The sequence below is a fragment of the Monopterus albus genome, unplaced genomic scaffold, assembly GCF_001952655.1.
Source record: "Monopterus albus unplaced genomic scaffold, M_albus_1.0 scaffold54.1, whole genome shotgun sequence".
NCBI classification, from domain to species: domain Eukaryota; kingdom Metazoa; phylum Chordata; class Actinopteri; order Synbranchiformes; family Synbranchidae; genus Monopterus; species Monopterus albus.
Window position 1 is genome coordinate 502,987 of NW_018127934.1, and position 23,033 is coordinate 526,019.

The following is a 23,033-nucleotide window of genomic DNA, read 5'->3' on the forward strand; positions in this document are numbered from 1 at the left end:
GGGAAAGAGCTCTTCTGTTTCCAAGCATGAGGTATGCTAATGCTGGCAGCAGTGCGTATGTTCAAGTTATATGTTCATCAACTTTATGTAAAATAAATCTATATCGGATTGAGCTGATGCTATTTTCATAGGATACATGCAAGTCGTAGCCTTGATGATGGCAGAATCAAGTTCATATTTTGTCTATAGTGACTGTTTACTGTGGAGGCAATTGAGTGTCAAGTAACCAGAGATTATGTACAATGACCTCCTTCAAATGATTCATCTTAATAGCATCTATAGTCAGAAAATCACTTTATTGACCAACATACTTGTTAGCCTTGTTCTGCCATTTAAGGGCAGATGGATAGATGATGTCATAATCATGAGTTGAGCAAACTGTAAAGCCCTCTGAGTCTAACTTCTGCTTTGTGATTGTTGATAGTGTTGAAATGAGTTTGTTGGCTGGCTGTGTTGTGGAGCAAAAGTTCAACTTCACTTGCACTGACCTCACAAAGCAACGCAATTCACAGCTCTGTACACTAGTCTGTGCAAAAATGATTGCTGGTGCAGTTTTTTGTGGTAGTGGTATCAAAAGGTTAACAAAGCATGTCAAAACTCACCATTATATTTATCATTTAGAAAAAAATACCAAGCAGTGTTCTTTTAGCATTTCTCTGTCATTGTGTTGAATTGACGTTGTGTGACTAGCTAGCAGGTGCATGTGGCAAAAGTTCACGTTTGCTGGATCTTTCTTGACCTCTAAGGGTGATACCAGTGATAGTCCCATACACATGAACAGATTCTGTATCTAGGATGGAGAGAAAAATGTATTAGTAGGCTAGTGTTAGTGATGCAAGTAGTACTGTGGTCCTGATGGTGGTAGAACACTGTGGTAGCTGTCAAAGAATCAAAGATAATTCACAAACTCGCCAAACCACTTTAATCCTTTTGCTGTTCATGGAAAGAATATAATAAACCACACTTTTGAAAAAAAATGTATATATTTGAGCCTTCATTTATCAGAAGGTTTCATATGTTGTACAGACTTGTGATGTTGAGCTCTATAAATAAAACTGCCCTGTATTATGTTGAAAGGATGTTTGTGGTGCACAGTGGACTGCGCTGCAGAAAAAGCTAGAATTGTACAAACTTTATGTGGCGTCTGTTAGATGTAACAATTACATCCTGTACATAAAGGTTTTATCAGGAGCCTTCAGAATATCTCCCTGAAATAACCACATAATTCTGTACTAATTATTGGTCAAATAGAGACAGATCAGTTGGTATACTTAGTCTTTTCTCGAGTGGAAAAACTGGGCATATTTAAAAATGGGGCATATTTTCAGACAGTCCTTCCTGGAAGACATTCATGGTGTTGCACTTGGTAGTACAGCTGGATAAAGCCACAGTAGTTGTGTCACAAATGAAAAAGAGAGCTAGAGAGAGAAGTTCAAACTCGGTATACTAGCTTACCAGTCTCAGTGTGAAGTGGGTGTAAATGTCAGTTTGTAAGTTTTGGAAAATTACAGCATCAAGTCAGACACACCCCCCTTGACTTCCTGTTAGAATGATGTGGTGATGAAAGCATTTCCAAAACAGTCTGATCATCTGACCGCCACTTATGATGGAATCTATCAACTTCCTCACTCAGCTAAAAATATGTCAACTACAACTACTAGTAAATCATTTAGAATTTGCACAAGTGTAATGTTACTTCTCTGGAGGTTAATCCAGGTAACATTCTCAATTTTCAGTACAAGGTAAACTTAAATGACATCATTAGTAAAATAGTTCACCTACCTATAAATAGCAAGCCAGTCCTGAACAGATAAGGGAATGAGTGGAGTCTGTAACTTTCTACATTCACCCACACAGATGTTAACATTTTCTGCAATTAAAAAATAGATGATAGAATATTGTAGTTCTTGTTTTGTTTTGCTGGTCAGTAGCAGATAACCCTAAGTACTGCTATGACTTGTATTGGGTTCAGGTTTCACATGGACCTACTTAACTTCACACGACTGCAGGTTTTATTTATAGCGACTGTGACCCTGCACTGTGCAAACCAAGGGTCGTGTTTCTCTAAAGTAGGTTACTGTGAACAGATGGTTAGAATTGGACTAACACCTTGCTCATGATTACTGTTGGGAATAGTTCAGTATTTTCATATGAAGTAACTCAACACTCTTGATTTAAAGAAGCACATGTGCAGCTGCTAATTAAACAAAAGTCAACAATCAGTCCACAAAAATAGAAAAGAAAGTAAAGGCTTGAGCGTTAAGTGATAGGAGTTAATGAAGTGACATGGAGTACTGAAAAAAAATCCAGAAAAAATGTGGCACCGGATACAAGGAGACAAGAGTATGAGACAGCTGTGTGCGTCAGTTTTTGTTGTTTGTGTCAGGTTGTGTTACTGTCACTGACCAGTGAGGAACGATGGGCTTGAAAGGGAGGGAGAGAGAGAGTGAAAGAGCAAACACAGAAAAGGTCAGAACATAGTTTAATTTCGGTTTTGTTTAGATGAATTTAGTTGATATTTGAAACAGTCTTCTTTCCCAATCATGTCATAAATTTAAGAAGTTTGCCTTATTTATTGTTGTTTATTATTTTCTTTTAGCATTTGGTGCCACTCTGTTCATATCTTTTGAATCTTTTAGTGAGCTGTTGGAAGTAAACAATTTGGACATCTATTAACATCTCCTGGTCAGACACCGTTCTATCAGGGATGCTTGGCACAAAAACACAGGTACTTAGGGTAATGAATAACTTCAGATATACAAAATGTTAAGTTTTTAGTTCAATAGTATGTCTTAACATACTCATAAGTGAAGAGTAGCTTCAGTTTGGTCAAATTAAGTAAGCAATTATTAAAGTTCAGGAAAATTGTGATGGCTTTTTATTAGTATTTCTGAATTATTGATTCTTCTAAAGCAGTCACTTTATTTCATTGTATTTGAGATTATAAACTTTTATAAGAGGTAGCTGCAAACGGTCTTAACCCTAACTGTCTGTTAAGTGGTCAGCTACTGGCAGCACCGTAATAACATAGGTGTGTAGACCCTAGTCTAATTTGATTTTAACCAGTTTACAGGGTTAGATTAGAGTTAATCAGGGCCCTGTACTGTGCTGTATTTTATGACTGCATGAATTTGTCACCATTCATTAGTATGATATAGACTACAACCAGTGCCTTCTGTAATCAAAGAGCACAACACTGAGCGTTTGTTGCATTGAAAAGGAATCTTGAAAATGAATACATTTTGTGGTTAAATCATGATAACATGCCTCTTAGGTTTGATGCATGCTTTGGACAATATGTGGAGTAATATTAAATCTAAATCCAATGACTGGAATTCTATTAGCAGCCAAAACAAGCTTGACCTTCTCAGCTTCACTCCAACATTTCTGTAACTGGAGTTACAGTCACTGCAAACTACTTACAGTATAACTTCACCCAATTTTGTAAAAGTAGGTTCTTTGTAATGCATAGAGAAAGTGGAAATACTGTTAGCTACTTTAATAAGTAATGGGGTTCATGATCATTAATATCATCATCTTTGTTTGTCGGTGGAAGAAACATAATCCAACTCTCCATTGTCTCACAGTTTAAACAGAGAAAGGAGTTTTTCCAAGTTTTCATCAGTGTGAGGTCACTGACAGCTGTGTCCTAGACCTGCATGTTGTATGGTTTTTGGCTGATCTGGTTGGCCTCCTCTCTGGCTAAAAGGATCATTTAACTAGCCAAACATAACAATTTGGACAATTTATGTTTTGATGGATGGATTAGATATGTGAGTGGCATTTGCTCAACAATAAAATTCTTGAAGTTTGGTGTGTTCAGTATCATATGAATATGGGCCAACACAGTGCCTCTTGCTGTGCTTCTGTGGTGGCCCTGGTGTTGCTGCGCTTTGGCATATTAAGTTTCAGATGTGCAAAACTCAAGGCTGTGGCTGCTAGTGGAAATTTCCACTTCTCATTCTGACAGTGTCTTGTGAATGGATGCTGTGGGCTGATTATAAGAAATCCCTGAATAGAACAAAAATGTGGTGGCTGTGCAAATGGGAATTTAATAAGGTAATAAAAGCACAATGTTTGAAAAAGCTTTCAAAATTCATATAGTATAACCATTTTGGAAAATAACAGTGGACAAGTACATTTTAATTAACCTATTTTGGTAAATATTGTTAAAGTATTTTGGCTAATTTATGGTAGTATTACTGAGCAGCTCCCTAAAATCATTTTTGAATTTGACAGAAATATGAAATATAATTTTTTTTTTGCCCCTGTGGTGTGATCAGCCATTATTGATTATGGCTATAGTGTAGAAGAATTCAGGGTGGGTGCCAGAGCGTATTGTGTTAAGCTCTGCAGTATATGATGCATGAATATTTGTAATGTAAACGGTCCTTGAACAAGTGTTTGTGGTTGTAGTCTGGCTTAGTACAGTAAGCACTCAGTTTGAAATAGTGAAGCTATTAATAGCCCACAGAAAGAAAAGGGTAATACTGAGGCACTGATTTTACTTCACCCATCCAGGAAGTGATGCTGTCCTCATAGGAAGCTAAGAGTCCTTACACAATGGGAAACAGCTGCTCTTAAAATGCTTTTATTCTACAGAGGATTCATTGGAAAAGAAGCATACTGTCAGATAAAATTCACTGACCAAATTTTTTTTTTTCTGGCTGATGAGTGGATATTTTTCTGGAGAACAATTGTAGGTTTCTTGGTGACCTAAAAGCTAAAAGCTGTTTGAGCAAGCAGTCGGGTGAGTGTGGCTGTCTTTCCTTTTTTCTTTTTTGTTTTGTTTTTACATATAGTAGCATTTGCTTTAGGTCCTTCAGTCATCATGAACAGTGGAAAAGTTTCATTTTCCACTGGTAATGCATACATTTTGTATGTCAGTACGTCCTGTGTATTCTGAGCATTTACGGATACTAATTAATTAACCTCTGTCACACCATTCAATGCAATTTCTTTTCTTTTTGTTTCCCTTAATCTCTACAGTGGTAGTAGTGATATCAAAATTAGCACTAGCTAGTCCCCATACACACTATTAGGGGAAATACGGCAGGAAAAATAAATAAATAAGCCTATCTTTTTAAGGCTAACATTTTAACTGTTTAGGTTTCTTGGGCTTTTATTTCACCAAAGTTGAAAATAATACATTTTTGTGTGTGTTCCATCATAACCTAGGGAACAGTGCACAATGAATGTGAAGAAGGATTTGCCCATTCATAGTCATTTTCCAAGAACGTGCATGGCTTTGTTGTTGGTTATGTAATTGGGTGAAGCCACGTCAGGGCTCCAGACTGACATTTCATACTGGTGCCACCATCTGAGAGACTTGGTGGCACCAGTGCCTGACTTGGTGGCACCACCTATGTATTATTATGGAAATTGTTACATCTGTCCACCATTTCTACAGTGAGTTGTGTATAACCTGTTTATTTTGCAGTCGCACCCAGTGCGACCTTTGAAAAAAGTTAGTCGCACCTTAAATAAATTTGGTTGCAAAATGCAACTGATCACTCACAGTCCGGAGCCCTGCATGTGAACATGTGAGTGAGAGAGGCAGATGGAGCAGAAAATGGTGAACAGATGCAAGTCACATCTGCCCTTTCCAACCAGGAGAGAGAGAGTTTGTTGCCAAGTCATCTGAATTCTGTTTGGTCTTCTTTGTGTGAGCTGCCTTCGCAATAACATTGCATTTGTGACTGCTATACATCTCTGCTCTGCTCAGTAGATGTGGCTCGGTCAGCATTGAACAGTCACTACTTTTATATCCAGTGATGGTGGTTTTTGTCCAGATGGCTTCCTCGGTTCTGTACCGGAGACAGATTCCTTGTGTGGGTAACATACTTGGCCAAATAAAGGTGATTATCCTTAAAAAAAAAATGAGTAAGGTATTTTAGGTACACAGGAAGCTGTTGAGTGGCTGTCAGCATCAAGGAGGGAATTTTGGATGATGTACTAAGTCTAGACTGTGATCATTTTTAATATCTAATGTTTGTATTACATTTACAATCAGAATTTTCACACTTTAGCAGTTCTTTGTAACCCCTGTGTTTTAAGATGTGGCAACCCAGAAACCTTTTTGTGATATGTGTTGTTTAGTGCAAAGGCCTTGGATTTCTAGATCACTTAAGTACTCAAGATTCTCTAGGTCAGTGAGTCTTGATATTGTAGGGGTGTTGCACAGAGTGAAGGAAACAGACTCATAGTGCAGCGAAGAAGACTTTTTATTTGTCCTTTATTCGAACCTTAATTGGCAGCGGTTGACTGGCCATACCTGCAAAGACAACTGTAATTGTAACTATTCGGATATTCATTCATTGAGTAGTTAATTGGTTTTCTATTTTAGTGTTTGAATGTTGGAGATGCTGCGATGGGCTGGCGACCTGCCCAGGGTGTACCCCGCCTTTCGCCCGCTGCTGGCTGGGATTGGCTCCAACCCCCCGTGACCCCGTTTGGGATTAAGCGGTTTAGAAAATGGATGGATAGATGGATGGATGTTGGAAATGGCAGGAAATTTCAGTGCAGCCTCCGTCTGAGTAATCCCTGACACTTCACTATTTAAAACCCATCTGTTAATAAAAAGGTGCTAAATATGTCGACATCTCAACATAGGCTTACTTTTACACGTCAGCAGTTCTTAACACAGGTGGTGACAGGAGATCATAGAAATTATGGCATAATGGCAAAAAGATTTTCATTTTGTTGGCACTTAAGTCCACATGCTATTTTGAGCAGTATTCTTTAAGTATGTGAAACTGTAGGTTATTTATTATTAAAAAATCATAACAATGAAAAGCCTCTGTTTAGTTAACTATATTATGTGCTGTAACATGAATTGTCTGTGCAGTTCACACATTTCTCCAGGGGTATTTGTTTGTGTTTGGAAAGCATGTTTCTCTGCTGCGTGTTTGTGTATTCAGATGAGCAGGGGGAGGTTGTTGTGGCTCACTTAAGACAGCGAGGCAGAGAGTGGCGAGGGGCTCAAGTTTGGCATGGAGCCATTATGAACAGGGGAAGAAGGGCTAAAATCCAAAGACATCAACAGAAGGCAACCCACTGACAAGGCTCTTAAGGATAAGTCATGTCATATCTGTGTTCTAGAACTACATCGACTTTTCCGCTCATGAATGCAAGGCTCGGGTACATGTATGTTGTATGTGTGTGTTTCTACATAATATAAAGTAAGATATGATGATGATGATGTTTTAAAAGATTTACACCAGCCCAGTTTCTTAACTGGAACAAATTCATCTTTAAAGTAAACATAGTAGTGTGCTAACAAATTGTTGGCTAGCAGTAAGTTCTCATTTCATTGGAGCCTAAAGTACTTATTCTTTTTTTGTCACCTTATGATTTATATGGAATTATTATTCAAAATGTTATGAATTGATGCTTGTACAAGCTGTTTGGCCCATTTAAAATATTTATCTTAATGTGTTGGACACCATTTGAACCTCATCAACATGATGAACCTGTCTTTTAGCCTGTTAGATTTGGCCCTTGCTTCAGCCAGTCATATTTGCTTTCAGTGCATGAACAGTGCACTGCAAGTGTTCTGTACAACGGAGACATTGAAATATAAGTTGGAAAGAGAACAAGTTACTAATCCTGTTATGATATCATGAGCCCTGTGTCTTTCAAGAGCACGGTCCTTAATATAAAACTAGGAAGAGCTGAGCACATTGCAAAATATAGTATGACACCACAGCTCCCACAGTGAAACTACAAAACTTTCCACTATCCAGAGGAATGAAGCCTTTGGTGTCTGGAAGGGGGAGGGGCACAAGGCAGGGTTCCAAAAGGAGTAATAGTTATTCCTGTCTCAGAGTAGGTGTAGACATGTCTAGTCATACCCCCTTATATTGACCAAGAGCACTTGATCACTAGATCCTTGTTGGTGTACACAGGCTTTTATTAATCCGTTTTTCCAGAAGGGATTGTCACATAATGTAAACAGAAAAGTGTTGATATGTAGCCTTGAAAACACCATGTATTTTAAAACTGTCTTAAATAATATTTAAAAGCAAGCATTTTTCTCTCTGGATGCCTGCTGACCTTGTTTATGAAACATAAGGAGTGGTTGAATACTGTAGTTAAAGTTGAAGCTATCTGTTAACCACAAAGAAATGACACACACTGTGTTTTCTGGGTTGCCTTTAATTCCTTATTACATCATTGCCCTGCTATTTACTTTCAGTGTAGAGTTTGAGGTTTGGGTATGTGCCTAATTTAAGCAAATCCTAGAGTAGTGAGGCTGTGCAGGGACAGCCAGTGGCTCATTAGTTAGAGAAACGGGGGGATAAAGGTACAAAATGCATCTTTCTCCTAATGTGGCTTATTATTCATTTACTGTTGTGGTGTCTGTGGGGCACTAAAGCACTCTGACCATTTAGCCTCTTTCAGATCAGGTATACTAACTGTCTCAGCAGTGAGGAAAGTCCTCCTCTCTAATCCATCTGGGCTCAAACCCCCATGCCCTCACCTCTCACCTACTACATACACTCAGGTGCCAGTTTATTAAGCACACCTGACTAAAACCACTGCAGTGTAATACAGCGGCTGTGGTCCTGCAATAAATCTTACCTTCACAAAGGTTATAATGTTTGGTTTCTGTTGAAACTGGTGCTGCTCTATTATTTTGTCCATCAGATTTACAACAAACAACACAGACGCCCTTCTGTATAATGTATGAACAGCAGCACAAGCTACATTTTCCTTAATAATCATACATTAGTTTTAGATAATAAACTGGCAACTGTGTGTATTTGTTTCATTAACGTCATGTAATACATTTGTTTACTTTAGAGACTGCAGCATAGGCGTGCTGTTGGTAAAGGATATAAAGGGCAATAATGCAACTTTAGCTCAGTTTTTTGCTGCTTACCTCATGTTGTGACAGCTTTCAAGATAAATTGTAATGCTTCAGTGTGAAGGCCAGTTTTGGAAAAGATTACTTGTTCATGTTTAAATGTTATGTCCTTGTTCCACTTTATTGCTGTCATCCACAGTGGAAGTCACTGTTTATATACACCTCAGCAAAATGTCAGAATGATAGTAGAGAAAATGATTTGTCAGCTTTTATTTCTTTCATCACATTCTCAGTGGGTCAGAAAATGACATATACTTTGGTTAATATTTGGTACTATTGCTTTTAAATTCTTGAACTTGCATCAAATGTTTCAGGATGCTTTTCACAAGCTTCTTACAGTAAGATGCGGGAGTTTTTTTTAGCTTATTCCTCCTGACAGAACTGGTGGAACTGAGACTGGTTTATAGGCCTCCTTGCACATGCTTTTTCAGTTCTGCCCACAAATTTTCTATTGGAATGAGGTCAGGGCTTTGTGATGGCCACTTCACTACCATGATTTTGTTGTCTTTAAGCCATTTTGCCACAACTGTGCTTGGGGTCATTGCCCAGATTAATGCCAACAGAGATCTGATATCCAGAATATTTTGAAATGTCATTGTCACCTGCAGTTGAAGCCGCCAACTATGCATGTGCCGATGAGGGCTAAGTTACTGTAAGCAGCAGTTATAGTAAACCTAATATTTGAGTTTTACTTTCAGTATTACATATTTAGAAAGTGGAACTACATTGCCCTCTGCTCTAGGCTTTGTTATTTTAATGCTGTTTCCTTATTGCCTAAGTCTTCAGAGTGTGTTGCAAGTGTGTGGAACTATGTCTCCTGTCTCTCTCCGTGCAGATCATCCATGAGCTCCGATTTTCCGCATTACAGTTTCAGGATGCCAAATATAGGATTCCAGAACCTTCCTCTTAATATCTACATCGTGGTGTTTGGGACAGCGATCTTTGTCTTCATCCTCAGCCTCCTCTTCTGCTGCTACTTAATTAGGTAAGATCAGTGCACTCTTTGGCTAGTCAGCACTTGTCCACATGTTGACAACGTCAGTTCAAACATCATAGTTAGGATGAATTTTCCCATACAAGAGAAGAACTTTGTACTACCAAAACATTTTTCTTGTGGTACAGAAATACTTTCTAGCAACACCAAAATTCTGAGGTTGAGTGTAGAAGCAAACCAGTGACACACCTAAACATTAGCTGCACTCATTATTTCCTCCACAAATATAACAGTGTTGAAAATGTGTTGTGGTTTCTTTGGAGGAACTAGTGCATTTCAGTTTTGCTTGTATCCTTTTGTAAACAGATTTTAAATTTACATGTGAATTTACTGTTCACATAGCTTTGTTCAGAAAAGCTAAAGTGCAGCTTAATTTTGAAGACCATGATATCTTTGAACACAGCGTACCTCTGTTGACTAGTAAACTTGAAGTACCACTACTTACACACTTGAAAATTATAATGAAAACTGTTCATTCTCACAGATTATCAATATGTAACATTCCTCATAAGACATGAATTATTCATATTGGCATGTCCTTATCATTTCAATAACTAGCTGTATCCTTATTTATGCATAAACACAATATGTTAACAGGTGCCGTTTTTTCATAATGCAATGTCTTAATGCTGATGAAAACTGCTAGTTGTAATTTAAAAAAGGAGAAACACTACAGTGAATGCTGATAATGAACATGTGTGCACCCTGATTTTAAGTTCTTGAAATCTATGGAAGCACAAGGTATATGAATTTCTAATAATCATGTAGTTTCTATTCAACACATTGTATGGCACTGTCTCAGTCATGTTTAGCTGAGGCTGAGTCAAAAGGAATATTTTCCTTTTAGAAATGTTTTTGTATTTGTCTTGATGATAGTTGGCCTATTTCACTAAAGGTCCTGTTTCAACAGCACAGTTTGGAGAAGGCAGCAACAATACTGCAGTTGGTGACTTGATAAGAAAAAACAGTAATATGCTGAGATTCAAAGCTGCTTGCCTACATTATTATGATCATGGCACTTGGTGTCAAAGGAACCAGTCATATCCTTTTTCCCCAAAGAGAAACTTAACCTTCCTAATATCCCCACCCTATTTTATGTTAATAAAATGTGCTTTTGGATATTAAATTTGTATTAGTTTAACCATTTATATTCATCTTGGTGAAAATCTCTTTTTATGCACTGAGCTTTGAGTCTAAACCAGTAATTATTTCTCATAAAGGAGAAGTAGCGGTGGTTACTGGTCATTCATGTTTAGGCGGTGAGAAGCAGCAGTTTGCAACAAAATTCACCCCTCGCCACCCTGTCATATCCTAACTTACAGGGTAAATGTTAAGTAGGTTAACCACTATTGTGTTTCTTCTAAATGTAAAGAGACACTTTATAACTTTGATGCAGTGCCACGATTCAGTACTTAAAGTCAAGATTTCCAGTTTACTAAAGATAAAAAGAAGAGCAATTTTTCCTCTATAAAAGGCTTCTAAAGATGCAGTGTCCCAAAGGAACTGGCCCAAGATTACTTTAAGCATACAGTATGTACCATCAGGCAATTAAATTCAGTGATTCCTTGTTGAAAATTCATATTGGTCTCAGAAAATTAGTAAGCCTGACAGCTGCATTGACAAGACAACTTGAAAAGAGACGTCTTAAAGTTTTTGTCTAGTAAGCATTGCTGCAGTTCTTTCATTGGCAGGTGAATGAAGGGGCTGAGGAATTGACATTAGCTGATGTGATAGGTCATTATTTCTACAAAGACAAACAAGCACTCATGTTTTGACACAAGACAGACTCTCACAGAAATACTCAAAAACCTCAGTGGGTCTTCACTCAACACACACGTGTTAAATATGCAGTGCAGCATGCAGAAGGATTGAGAGGTTTTTCTTGAGCAAGTGGTGTTTCTGAGAGTCCTAGGCCTTCTGTGGTTTATGAATGTGCAGTAAAGAACAGCAGAGTCATTGTCCAAACAACAACATAGATGTACAGAGCACTATAGCACTGTAGTTTGTAACATATTTACTAAGGTTTTGCGGCTCCAGTGGTCACTGTGTCCCCCCGACCACGTACAGTCCCAAAATAGTAAAATTAACAGGTATCATGGCGCCAACAATAATATCATGGATTGTTAGAATCCTCTTATTAACCCACATCACAGACACACTGGCCTCAAGCAGTCAAAACGAACAGGTACTGTGCTCCGGGGGAATCCAACCTTGATGAGTTGATCATTCACCGCCCCAGGGTGCTTCACAGGCCAGCTGAGCATAGGTTAGACCCGGTCAGGTAAAACAATGTGTCCCTGTACAGGAACATTCCCAGACATGCAGTAACCTCAGGCCCAGTATTTTTCTCCACATCTTCTTGTCACAGTGCAGCAGCAGGAGGTAAAATATATCCACAAAACCACACACAGTCGAAAAACCTCTGCTTTTAAAATGGCGCCGGCGGATGAAAATAAATATTTTTCACTCCTGACAGTAATTTGCAACAGGTTTAGTAAATATCCCCCTTAGTGTTTCTGAATCCTCAGTACAGTGACATGCCAAAAGATGGACCAAACCATATTGATGTTCATGGTGACTCATCATGCAGGCAAATTACAAGATAAAAGTCCATTGGTAAACCTAATTTAAAATTTTCAGCTAGTGATTCTCCTCATTCACTTTGACAATGTACTTAAGGGCCATTTAGCAGCCACCCCAGTCACCCATGACCTTGTTCCCTACTTGCCCTTGGGAGTCTCTGCACCTTTACCTGCTGACCTCTTTCAAATTGTCAGTTTCTCTCCTAGACTGTGCTGCTTGTTTTACAGATCCCTCTCACTCTGCTGCGAGAGGTTAAGGTTACTTATAATGGAGGTAAATTTTACAAACCTATGAACTTTTCCTATTTCTCTTGCTCTTGTGTTCTCCCCCCCCCCCTTTTTTATTCTCTTTCTCAGCACGTAGAATCCTCCTCTTATCTTGCTCTCTCTTTATTCAGTGTTTTGTTTTGCTCATTTGCAAGAGAGATGTTAATGAAAAGTTAAACCAGCAGGTTGATATCTTTAAACTTTGGTTGTATCTGTTATTCTCCTTCTAACCTGGACTTTTGCAAACTTTTCCCTTCACAACCTACAGTCATGTTTTTAATGTCTAATCTGGGTGTACTTTGGGTGATATTGTAAGTTTAGTGTTTGTTTTGACCAGAAACCAGTGGTTAAGGCCTTTAGGAATGATATGATTCATTTAGAACTTGGCCTACCTTTTGTGTTCGTAAGCAAAACAAATATTTAATAGTTTTAGTACACTCTGAAACTGGTGTCATGACTGTTTTGCCTGAAGTTACTTCTGAGGCAGAATTATCTGCTCTTTGACATGTGCATGGAGCAGAACATACACAAACATTTTTGTCCCAAGAATGTGCACTGCTCCTCCTATGTTCTTTTAATTTTATCACCTATTTCGTGCTGCAGTGATACACTAGAATAGACTGGGGTGAAAGGCAAGTATTTAATAAGGAAATTATTTTTCTGTTGTTTTTTTTATTTTTATTTTCAGTATGTGTGTATAATTTGTCTCTTTTAAGTTGGATAAGGTCAATTACTAATCAAAAAGATCCTTTGTCCTTGCATCTCCCCAGGTTACGACACCAGGCACACAAAGAGCTATATGCATACAAACAAGTAAGCGCTCCAATGACACACACACACAAAAGCAAACACATGTATTACAGTAAACCTTTCCTCTGTGGCTTTTATTCAGCCTGACTGGTTGATTTGTTAACACACACTCATTTTTAGTTGAAGTCTTTTATTGTATTTTCAGAGAGACGGCTTTTTGTGACTCTATTAGAGCTTTAGTGTCAACCAGCAACTCATTTGTCCTTATCTCTTATACCTCATAGGTCATTCAGAAGGAAAAAGTCAAAGAGCTAAATTTGCATGAGGTAAGTACTGATTTCTTGGTTCATTTATTATCAGTTGATTAATCTTTAGTACCAGACACGATGTAAAATATTTGACAACCATTATGAAATGTATTCTGTTTGAAATATAATTTTTTTTTGCCAAACTAAATGACGATATAAAAGATAAACAAATGGAAATGAAGTAATTACCGTCTTAATGCAAAGTGTTATTCAGCGACCTGCTGCATCTGTGATATCAGAAACGGTAGCTCCTGATATATAAAGATTTCCTCCTATCCCTTGTTCAAAAGTTGATTTAACTACTTGATCTGCTGAACTGCGGTTAATGAGGCGTTAGTCTTGCATTGACCAAGATCTGACTAACAGTTCTTGGAATAAATGGGTTTATCAAGTAAATTAACGTACAATCCACTGAGAATCACTAACATCTATGAAAAGGCAAGATATTTAACATTAAGTTGATGGGGGACTTTCAGAAGTTCCAGGATTAATATTAACATTCAGCCGTTTAAATCATCTTCTAAGGTGTTTGATAAAGGCGTATTATTGTATTAATGTTAGCCAACAATGTAGCTTCTCCTCTCATGTTAAACTCCAGCTTTTCAATCATGGACGCTGTGTGTGAACAGATGAAGAGCCTTTTCTATTAATCTCGCACCAGACAAGAACAACGTCTGTAACCATGGTAACTGTACACAACAAAAATGGCTCCAGCCGTACCCTCAAAAACCTAAGAAGATGTCAATAATTAAAATGCAGGATATAGTGAGACTAAAATGTCACTGAGGAAAAAAAAACTAGGCAAAATGTTTTTAGTTCAAACTAACAAAAATCAAATGACTGTATACATTTTCACTAAAACAAAATCAGGTGTCAAAGACATATACTCAGCGTCAGAGATGACGATATAAAAGAAATTAACACCAATCCAGCAGAACATTCTGTAATGTAACCTGACAAGTACACACTGTACTACTATATCAGCTAGGTTAGGCCAGTCATGCACTGCTTAATTTTAGCTACGCTTCAGCCACAATGTGCTGTACTTGTCGGTCATCCTTTTGGTACATTTAAAGTAAAGTGCTAAGCCCTGAGTCTCTGAAGGGATAGTTCATGTATCATAAACATAAATGTCCTCAACTTGAACCAGAAGGTTAGGTTCCAAATGGTGCAAACTACTGTAATATAATGTGCATCCAGAACAGACATAAATAGGTCTCAGAACACATGGCGATGTTGAGGCCTCCTTCCCAGTTCAACTTGGGATTTTTGAGAATATGTCAGAGGTTCTTGGGGGTTTGACTAATTTGGGAGCGCCGATGATGACATACACAGTTTGTCATCTGACGCTGAGTATATGTCTTTGACACACTGTCATGTGGAAATTAGCGTCTTGTGTTTTCATTATGAATGTCCTCCCTACTGTTGTTATGTAATGCTGCAAACCAGCTCATCTTGTTTGGAAAGATGCAAACAATGTTTAAAGCAGCAGTGCTGACTTTATGGAGGAGAAATAGCAGTGCCCGGCCAAGAGCACCATCCCTTTAACACTGTGGTGTAAATGAAATGTTAACAGTAGCATCTTCATGTGTGCTATGGCACGAGGCCATGCAGGTTCTTATCAGCAGTGTTGGAGTTTTCCAGTGTGCTAACAGAAGCCGTCATGTGAGTGAAGACAGAATAACCAAGCTGTGTTTAAGGACAATAATACACGCACACTAACCTGGATGGAGGAACCAGTTTTGAAGATTCCCACTTTGGAGACATTAATGCAGGACTGACTCAATAGACTGAGTTGCAGGCATTCATTCTCAAATTCACAATCTACCTAAAAGTAATTCAAATTAAATGGATATAAGCTAGTTAAAATTAGCTCCTGCTTTTCCAGCTGCAACATTATATGTGATATACACAGTAATGCATCGGTAATTATAATACAATAATGTGAAATGTGCCATTCATAATGAGTATTTTGCTTTTAGTACTCTAAGTACAAAAAGAAATTATAATGCAACACCAACTGTACCCTTTTAGCCTGTTTTTTTATATTGCACACAAATGTACATGTGTGTAAACATTTGGCACACTCACCCTCCCCGAGCCCTCTGATGACCAACAACAGTAGTGCTTGACTGTAATATGGTCAAGATTAAATTAATGTATTTTTTCTTTGATCAAACCCAAGATGAGCTGGTCTTTTTTTTCCCCCTAGAAAATTAAATCCATGTGTTTTACATAATCCTGAAAGCTTTAGTTGAAGACTAATTAACTTAAATGGAGAAAAAGGGTCTGTCAGAAGTTGGCTAAGGGTGCCAGATATCAACTCTGAGCATGCCACCACAGACAAGATGCTGAAAAGACCAAGAACATTGATCTATTCACTGATGAAGAGAGCTAAGCAGTCGTCGTAACAGAGGATTGTTGTGTGTCCAAAAATCCTCAGGATTGAAAGCTAAGAGCCCGCATGCTGTTCTTTTTATCCTTGCATGTCCATCCAACCCCTATAAAAGCAGAACTGGTAAAAAGGAGTCTTTGTTGCTAGAGGAATAATGGTTGAAGGGTTAGAGAGCCTAGAGAATAAAAGAACTGTGTGATAAATTAAAACCTTCATTCATTAAAGTGTTTCCCCTGGTCAGATGATGTTTTGTGATGGGAATACTGTGTGGACTTCATTCATTTTTACCATGTGGATCTGTGCAGCATCCATGTGATATGGGTGTTATTCCACACTGTTGTGGTGAAGAGGAAGTGGAGCTTGGTGACCTCAGTGTTTTGGTTTAGCAGTCTATCTAAGCCAGATTGGACAAAAATTAGCATTGAAAGGAAACATTTGAGGTGTTTCTGCCATAAGATTAGCATGCTACCTGTACACCTCCATTTGGATACATAACATGGTCCAACTAGAGGGAGTCATCAAGACAGACCCAGAACATGCAGCCTGGCCAGAGCATGTTCTGGGACCCCCCAGAAAAGCTGAAGAAAGTTGGTGGCAAGAAGGACATTGGCTTGGCTTGCTGCAGCTGCAGCCTGAAAAAATGATGGATGGGTGATTTAGCTTATCATAACACTCGTACAGCTGCAAGAGGTTTTCATGAATTTATCTGGAAGTTCAATTTTCATTCATAGCAGTAAATGGCCAGGATGTGCTGTAGATATCATACACACCAAGTGTCTTCATCACATCTTTGCAGTAGAACAACAATACAAACTGACTCAGCACAGTGGAAAAAGGGCATCTTCACCAAGTGTTTAAAAGGCAAACAACCATAATCTGTTCATCAGAATTTCCTCAGTGACTTAGCAAAGAACCCCTCCAGAATATCTGACTAAACTGAAAACAACATCTAATCAGGTATAAAACCATGAATTAAAAAGGCTTTTTTTTTGTTGTTGTTGTTGCATTTCATTCCTCAGAAACGATTTCTGACTCACACTCTCCCTTTCAGATATGTGCAGTTTGCTTGGAGGAGTTCAGACAGAAAGACGAGCTGGGAATTTGCCCATGCAAACATGCCTTTCATAGGAAGTAAGTACAGAATATGGTTTTGTGGATTTTCATGGAAACACAAGGTTTTTGTATGCTTCCCTACTCTAAGGCATAGTAACCCACGACGAGTAGAAGTTAAAAAAACCCCGACAATTTCAGCCACTAAAGTGAACAAATTGTTGTCAAGTCATTGCATGGATGGAGTCTGTGTCGCTTATCAGGCCGTGCTGCTGGACCCCACGACAGGCGGCACTGTTGTCTAGCTCTAACCTTTGACCTGACCCGAACATACTTTCTACCCTCAGCCATGCAAAGAGTAAATGTTTTTAAGATGACACCTATATCTATAAATGAGACTTTAACAATATCTGTTCATTTTCTTAAAACATGAACAAACATTTTTAGGATTTGTTCAAATCAAGTTAATAAAACACTGCATGTCCAAAAAATGTACAAGACATTTATAGCTGAAAGAGGAAATTGTCATTTGTTTGAACTTTGTAATATGCTTGCACTGTTACTAAATTATCACAAGCATATATTTGGCATTTTTTGGCCCTCATCGATCAGCACGTGCCATTATGATATGTTTATATGCTAAAAAGCCCAAAAATATGAAATAATACATTATATGATGTTTCCATATCAGCCCTTAAACAGCACACATGCCAAGCTCACAAACCAACTGGTGGAGTCTGTCTCCTTATGTAGAGGTCGGAACATTGACTCTAAATGAAGTTTATATTCTGATTCCTTTCTCTCATCTCTCTCTCTCTCTCTCTCTCTTCCTTGATTTAACTAAATCTCTACTGCACCTTCTTTTTTTGTAGGTGTCTCATCAAATGGTTGGAGGTGAGGAAAGTGTGCCCACTATGCAACATGCCTGTCTTGCAGCTCGCCCAGCAGGCCAGCAGCACGGACCCCTCTGTGCCAATACAGCAGCCTCTGCCTGGAATTGAGAATCCTGTGTAGCAGACTCAGACAGTATACTACAGACACACAAACACACATCCCATTGCTCTTACTTCCACCTGTACAGGTACACTTTGGTTTGAGTCTGTAGACAGATTGGAAAAACTGGAGTTGAACTGCATAAACTTGTGAAAAACTCACATGGATCCGCAGCGTCCGCAGCCATCGTCACCTCTGATCTTTGCGTTGGTTCACAAAAGGACTACCTGATGTCAGCCCTGGCTGATTACAAAGTGTTTTCATGTATTTCTTTTTAAGGACAATGAAGAAAAGTTGATCTTGAAGTCAGCCATGATGTGGTTGATAACTTTCTTGCAACCAAAGCACTTTTCTGGGGACACCAGCTAAAGACCACGAGGAAAAAAAACACAAAAGCCAAGAACAACACACTAAAATTTTATTTTATTTTATTACATTATTTTTTACAAGCACTTTACAAGAAGTCAAACCTTAATTGCTTGTGATCGTATCAGCAAGGTCATATTTTACTTTTTATCAATAACTATTATTTTGTGTACAGTAAAACTCCACACAGGTTTTTATTTTTAACTAGTAAATCTTGGTTTTTAAACAACACTAAAAAATCATATATATATCAAAAGGACAACAGTATTTATGTTGGTATATTTGGACACTAGTTTGTGTTCAAATTGCACACACATGCACACAAACACACACACACACACACACACACACTGAAGAACCTAAGCTAAAAGCAGCACATGACTTCATGTCTGACTAAATGTGAACGCTTTGAGTGTTGAAACCTGGAATTTTACACAAAATCCAACAAACTCTATATGAAGCTTCTCAAATTTGTTCTCTCGTCACCTTTTTGTCATCAATTACATCGTGACTGTTACTTAATGATTCTTTTTTTATTTTTTTGTCAAAACAGAAAGGTGATACAATGAACAAGTACATTTTCACTAAAGGTTTCTGAATGCTGTTAGACAAGTGCAGACTATTTACCGTCAGCCCAGCTTTTTTTTTTTTTTTTGTAAACCTCTCCAACAGAAAACCAAGCTTTCAAAATAAGGGTTTTGGCTACTATGATTTATCTAAACCAGTATCGGTATATAACTTGGTGCGTTATCTACAGAACAGTTTTACAGATCAAACACCAGTAATGAGACAATATTGAACAAAAAACTTTAAAATGACATAGAGTAAATGTCCCACTTTTATTTTGCTCTGCAGCAACATTATATTTTGCTGAAACTGGGCTGGGTGAATGTTACCGCGGCTTGTTGCTTCACATTAACGCTGAGACAGTTCGCAAAGCGACAAATGTCAAACTGTTATGTTGATCCGTCCTAAACACACAAATCCTGCTAAAAACTGATGGATATTTATTTTATAAAGAGATCAGGATGAACTCATACTTAAAATGTGCTGCGCACACACTTGTAGTTATCTTTGCTTCCACCTCAATATATTTTTTTAATTTATTTTCTTTATTTATAATAATTTCTTGGTACAGCTGCGCAGAGTGAACGAATTAACAAACCAATGCCCTCGGCATATCTTTGGTTAAGTTACACTATGTAAAACACACTTACATGCACACAGGGAGGGGCTGCCAGAAGGTCAGTGGACAGCAGGTTATAGTGAAACAGCATTTTCATTCATAACCCCACATACAGGGTAGTTGAGCTTTTTGGCTGCAGTATTCTGGTGTTTTCACCACTCTCATGCTCTCTGTATGGTACAGGGTGCTTTTGTGCCACACACAGTAAATTGGAGCCCTGCTTTTGTGTTTGTGTGTGTGTGTGTGTGTGTGTGTGTGTTGTTTTTTTTTTTTTTCCTCATCTCTTTTAGCATTTGTTGTGGATAACTGTGCTGATATAAAAGGGGGCCTAACAAAACGTATGCTTCACAGTGATAATGGCTTGGAGACTTGTCTTTTATTGTCAGATGAAACTGGGACATTGTTTTAAAGGCACAATCTGTGATACAAATGTAAACAAAAGAGTAGTCTCACTACAAAATAAATACAAATGTAACCTGCTAACATTTAAATGTCACTTTGTAATGTGTTCTGATGCAGTGAAAGGTCTGGGCTGCTTAATGATGAAAGAAGCAAACAGGCTTATGGGGAAAAACACTCGGATCCAATTCATCTATGATTCAGTCTTCAGCTGCCTTAGTGAATACACGGTATTTAAAGGGTGAACGTTTACTGATTTGTGCCTTTAAAAACAGGAAGCATTGTCATGACAGAACTGCATAGGTTCCCAGCACATGGACGGTTTGACAAGGGACAATGTGTTTCACCTTCTCTGGCAAAAGATCATTGTTTCTCTCATCACTGTGGTTGGCATCTTTTATCTTTCGTTGCCTCACAGTGATGACTTCTGTTGTTCAGTCACCGCAAGGTGAAAATGTCACATGGTTACTACATGAGGGCAAAAGAAGGATTTCTCTGTCCTAGGTGTAGTCACTTGGTGGTTTGCCTTTAATGAGGTCCAGTCATCTTATATTAATGTAGCACCGTGTTACCTCTGATGTGAACACTATTATTGCTTCAGCAAAACTCAAATTCAAAGAAGGACTGTCTACATTAGGTGTATTTAAACAAAAACTGTGGCATTTACAAACAACATGTTAATTGGCAGCATAACAACCTGTATATTGATGATTTTGCTGTGGTTTTAAGTTGAACAAAATGAGCAGCAGTAGGGCCTTTTGTCAGTGTTGTTATGTACAGTATTTGGTACCTTCTTGCTTCTTAGTCTTTGGCTATGAACAGACTGTTTCATTGACCCTGTATCTCACAGCAGACCTTTACATAGTGAAACCCAATATTCTTAGTCATGCATTATTCCCCCAAACTTCCCTGAAAGACAGCTGATACTTTGTAGCATGACGCTGATAACACAAGTCTTAAAGCTTTGTTTACTGCTAATGTTTTTGTCTGTGAATGTATGGTTCACCTGAGGAAGAAAAGAAAATGAGATTTCATGTGATAGCAGGTCATTTTATAGTCGTATTTCCATCGATAGCACCATTGCCAAATGTATGTAGACACTAGCACCAGAAGTAGTATATTTACACACAAGGTGCATGAGAAACTTCTTCCTGCCATTTGGCCATTTTAAGTGGTGTGTTTGATTGAAAACACTTGTGGTCTTTTCACTTGAACTTCCTTGTTTTCTTTCCTGTGAGCCATCCTAATCCCACTTTATACAAAGTGCCAACCCAAAAGGAAGCACTACAAATCACAGAACCAGCCACCTAAAAAGAATTGTTTAAAAAAAAAAAAAAGACATAGGCGAGAGTCTCTGTCAGATTACGCCAAAAATAGAAAGGAAGCGGAACCAGTCATGAATATAGTAATACTGTAAATGGCTTCCCGCCACTGAAATCAGCACTGCTTCTGAATTAACTCCACTATAAATGGACGAGACACAAAAAGATGAAACACAACAGTCAGGAAAACTGTTACTGACACTTGGGAGTAGAAAACGTCTAAATGATGGCATCAGAAAGTCATTTATACAGGGGGGGTCCATTATACCTCCAGGGTTGGTTTCTGTGACCAGCTCATTTAGGAGTAGTAATCGCTCTCACTGCCTCCCTTAGGTGGTGTGTTGTTTCTTCCTCTGTAGCTCTAGTAGGGCTCTTCCAACTCACAGATTAGTTCCCCCTTGTTGTCCAAACAAAACCTCCCACCTTTAACATTGTACCCAATTATATCCTCTACCCTCACACTTCTTTTGTTAACACTGTTTATGTTTGTGGACTCTCACAGACATTGTAAAACTAAGAATTCTGCAGCAGAATATATTTGGAGACAATTGCTGTACAGTATTTGTAAGCTCTATTTTTGTATATTGCTATTTTGGAGAAAATAATATGCATTTTTCTTTTCTTTTTGCTAATTTCATGTTTGTTCATTTTAAGAAAATGTTGCATGACTTGACTTGAACTGTAAATAAAATTTTCAATTTGAGATTTCTTTTCTTGCATACATATTCAGAATATATCAGAACACCTCCTTGATTATAATGTGGAAATAATAAGGTGACAAAAGTTAGACAATTTAAAGAAAATATGTTTTAAGATTTCACTCAGACCCCAGTATTCAGACCTCAAGTCAAGGACTCTACAAATGACTGAATAAAGGGAATAAATAGTTTTGAAATAATTGTTTTGATTTTTAATAAATTCACAAATATATCTATAGCTTTGTCATTTTGGTTTGTGTATAGAATACATATTTTAAAATCAATTTTTAATTAAATGTAATAGTATACAGTAGTTTGTATAAAGTGAAGAGGTAATGAATACTTAATACAAAACCACTTGCTCAGATTCACTTATGGATTCATCACAAGCAAACTTCAAACTTAACATTCACAGCTATACTGTAATTTCATTTAAAATGTACTATACTACGATATATATAGTGTCTTGGATGCTGCCGAGTTCGCCCGAAAGATCATTAACCATTTGTGTAATGTCACCCATCTTGTGGATAAATGGCGTTGGTTCACGTTATCTACACTGTGACAACTGAGCTTCATATGGAATATAGTTTTGATGCAGTCCGGTTTTATCTGGTGTGACTACAAGGTTAGCATGTTTTAACAGTTTCTTCCACTTCCATACAAGTTTATACTCTAGGAGACACAAAAAAACATAAAAAATATAAAGATAGTGCTTACAAAAGTTCTCTGGTTTTTATTTTTACAGCTGCCCTGAGTTGTGATGTTGGCTCTTGACTCGGTTTTACCCCCTCAGATGTGCACCTTCACCTCAAGCTCTACCTTTTGTCACTGTCTTGACACAGTGAATGGGA

At 38.0% G+C, this 23,033-nt stretch overlaps 1 protein-coding gene across 1 annotated transcript in view; it reads left to right on the forward strand.

The window, feature by feature from the left end:
* rnf24 (ring finger protein 24) overlaps window positions 1-21,496 on the forward strand; it is a 22,630-nt gene extending 1,134 nt beyond the window's left edge. The window contains exons 2-6 of the mRNA XM_020602049.1: window positions 9,705-9,854; window positions 13,483-13,525; window positions 13,747-13,788; window positions 17,217-17,296; window positions 18,088-21,496. Coding sequence (XP_020457705.1) covers window positions 9,712-9,854; window positions 13,483-13,525; window positions 13,747-13,788; window positions 17,217-17,296; window positions 18,088-18,229 — 450 coding nt within the window. The 5' untranslated portion in view covers window positions 9,705-9,711 and the 3' untranslated portion in view covers window positions 18,230-21,496. The remainder of the gene's footprint in view (window positions 1-9,704; window positions 9,855-13,482; window positions 13,526-13,746; window positions 13,789-17,216; window positions 17,297-18,087) is intronic.
* The last annotated feature ends 1,537 nt before the right edge of the window (window positions 21,497-23,033 follow it).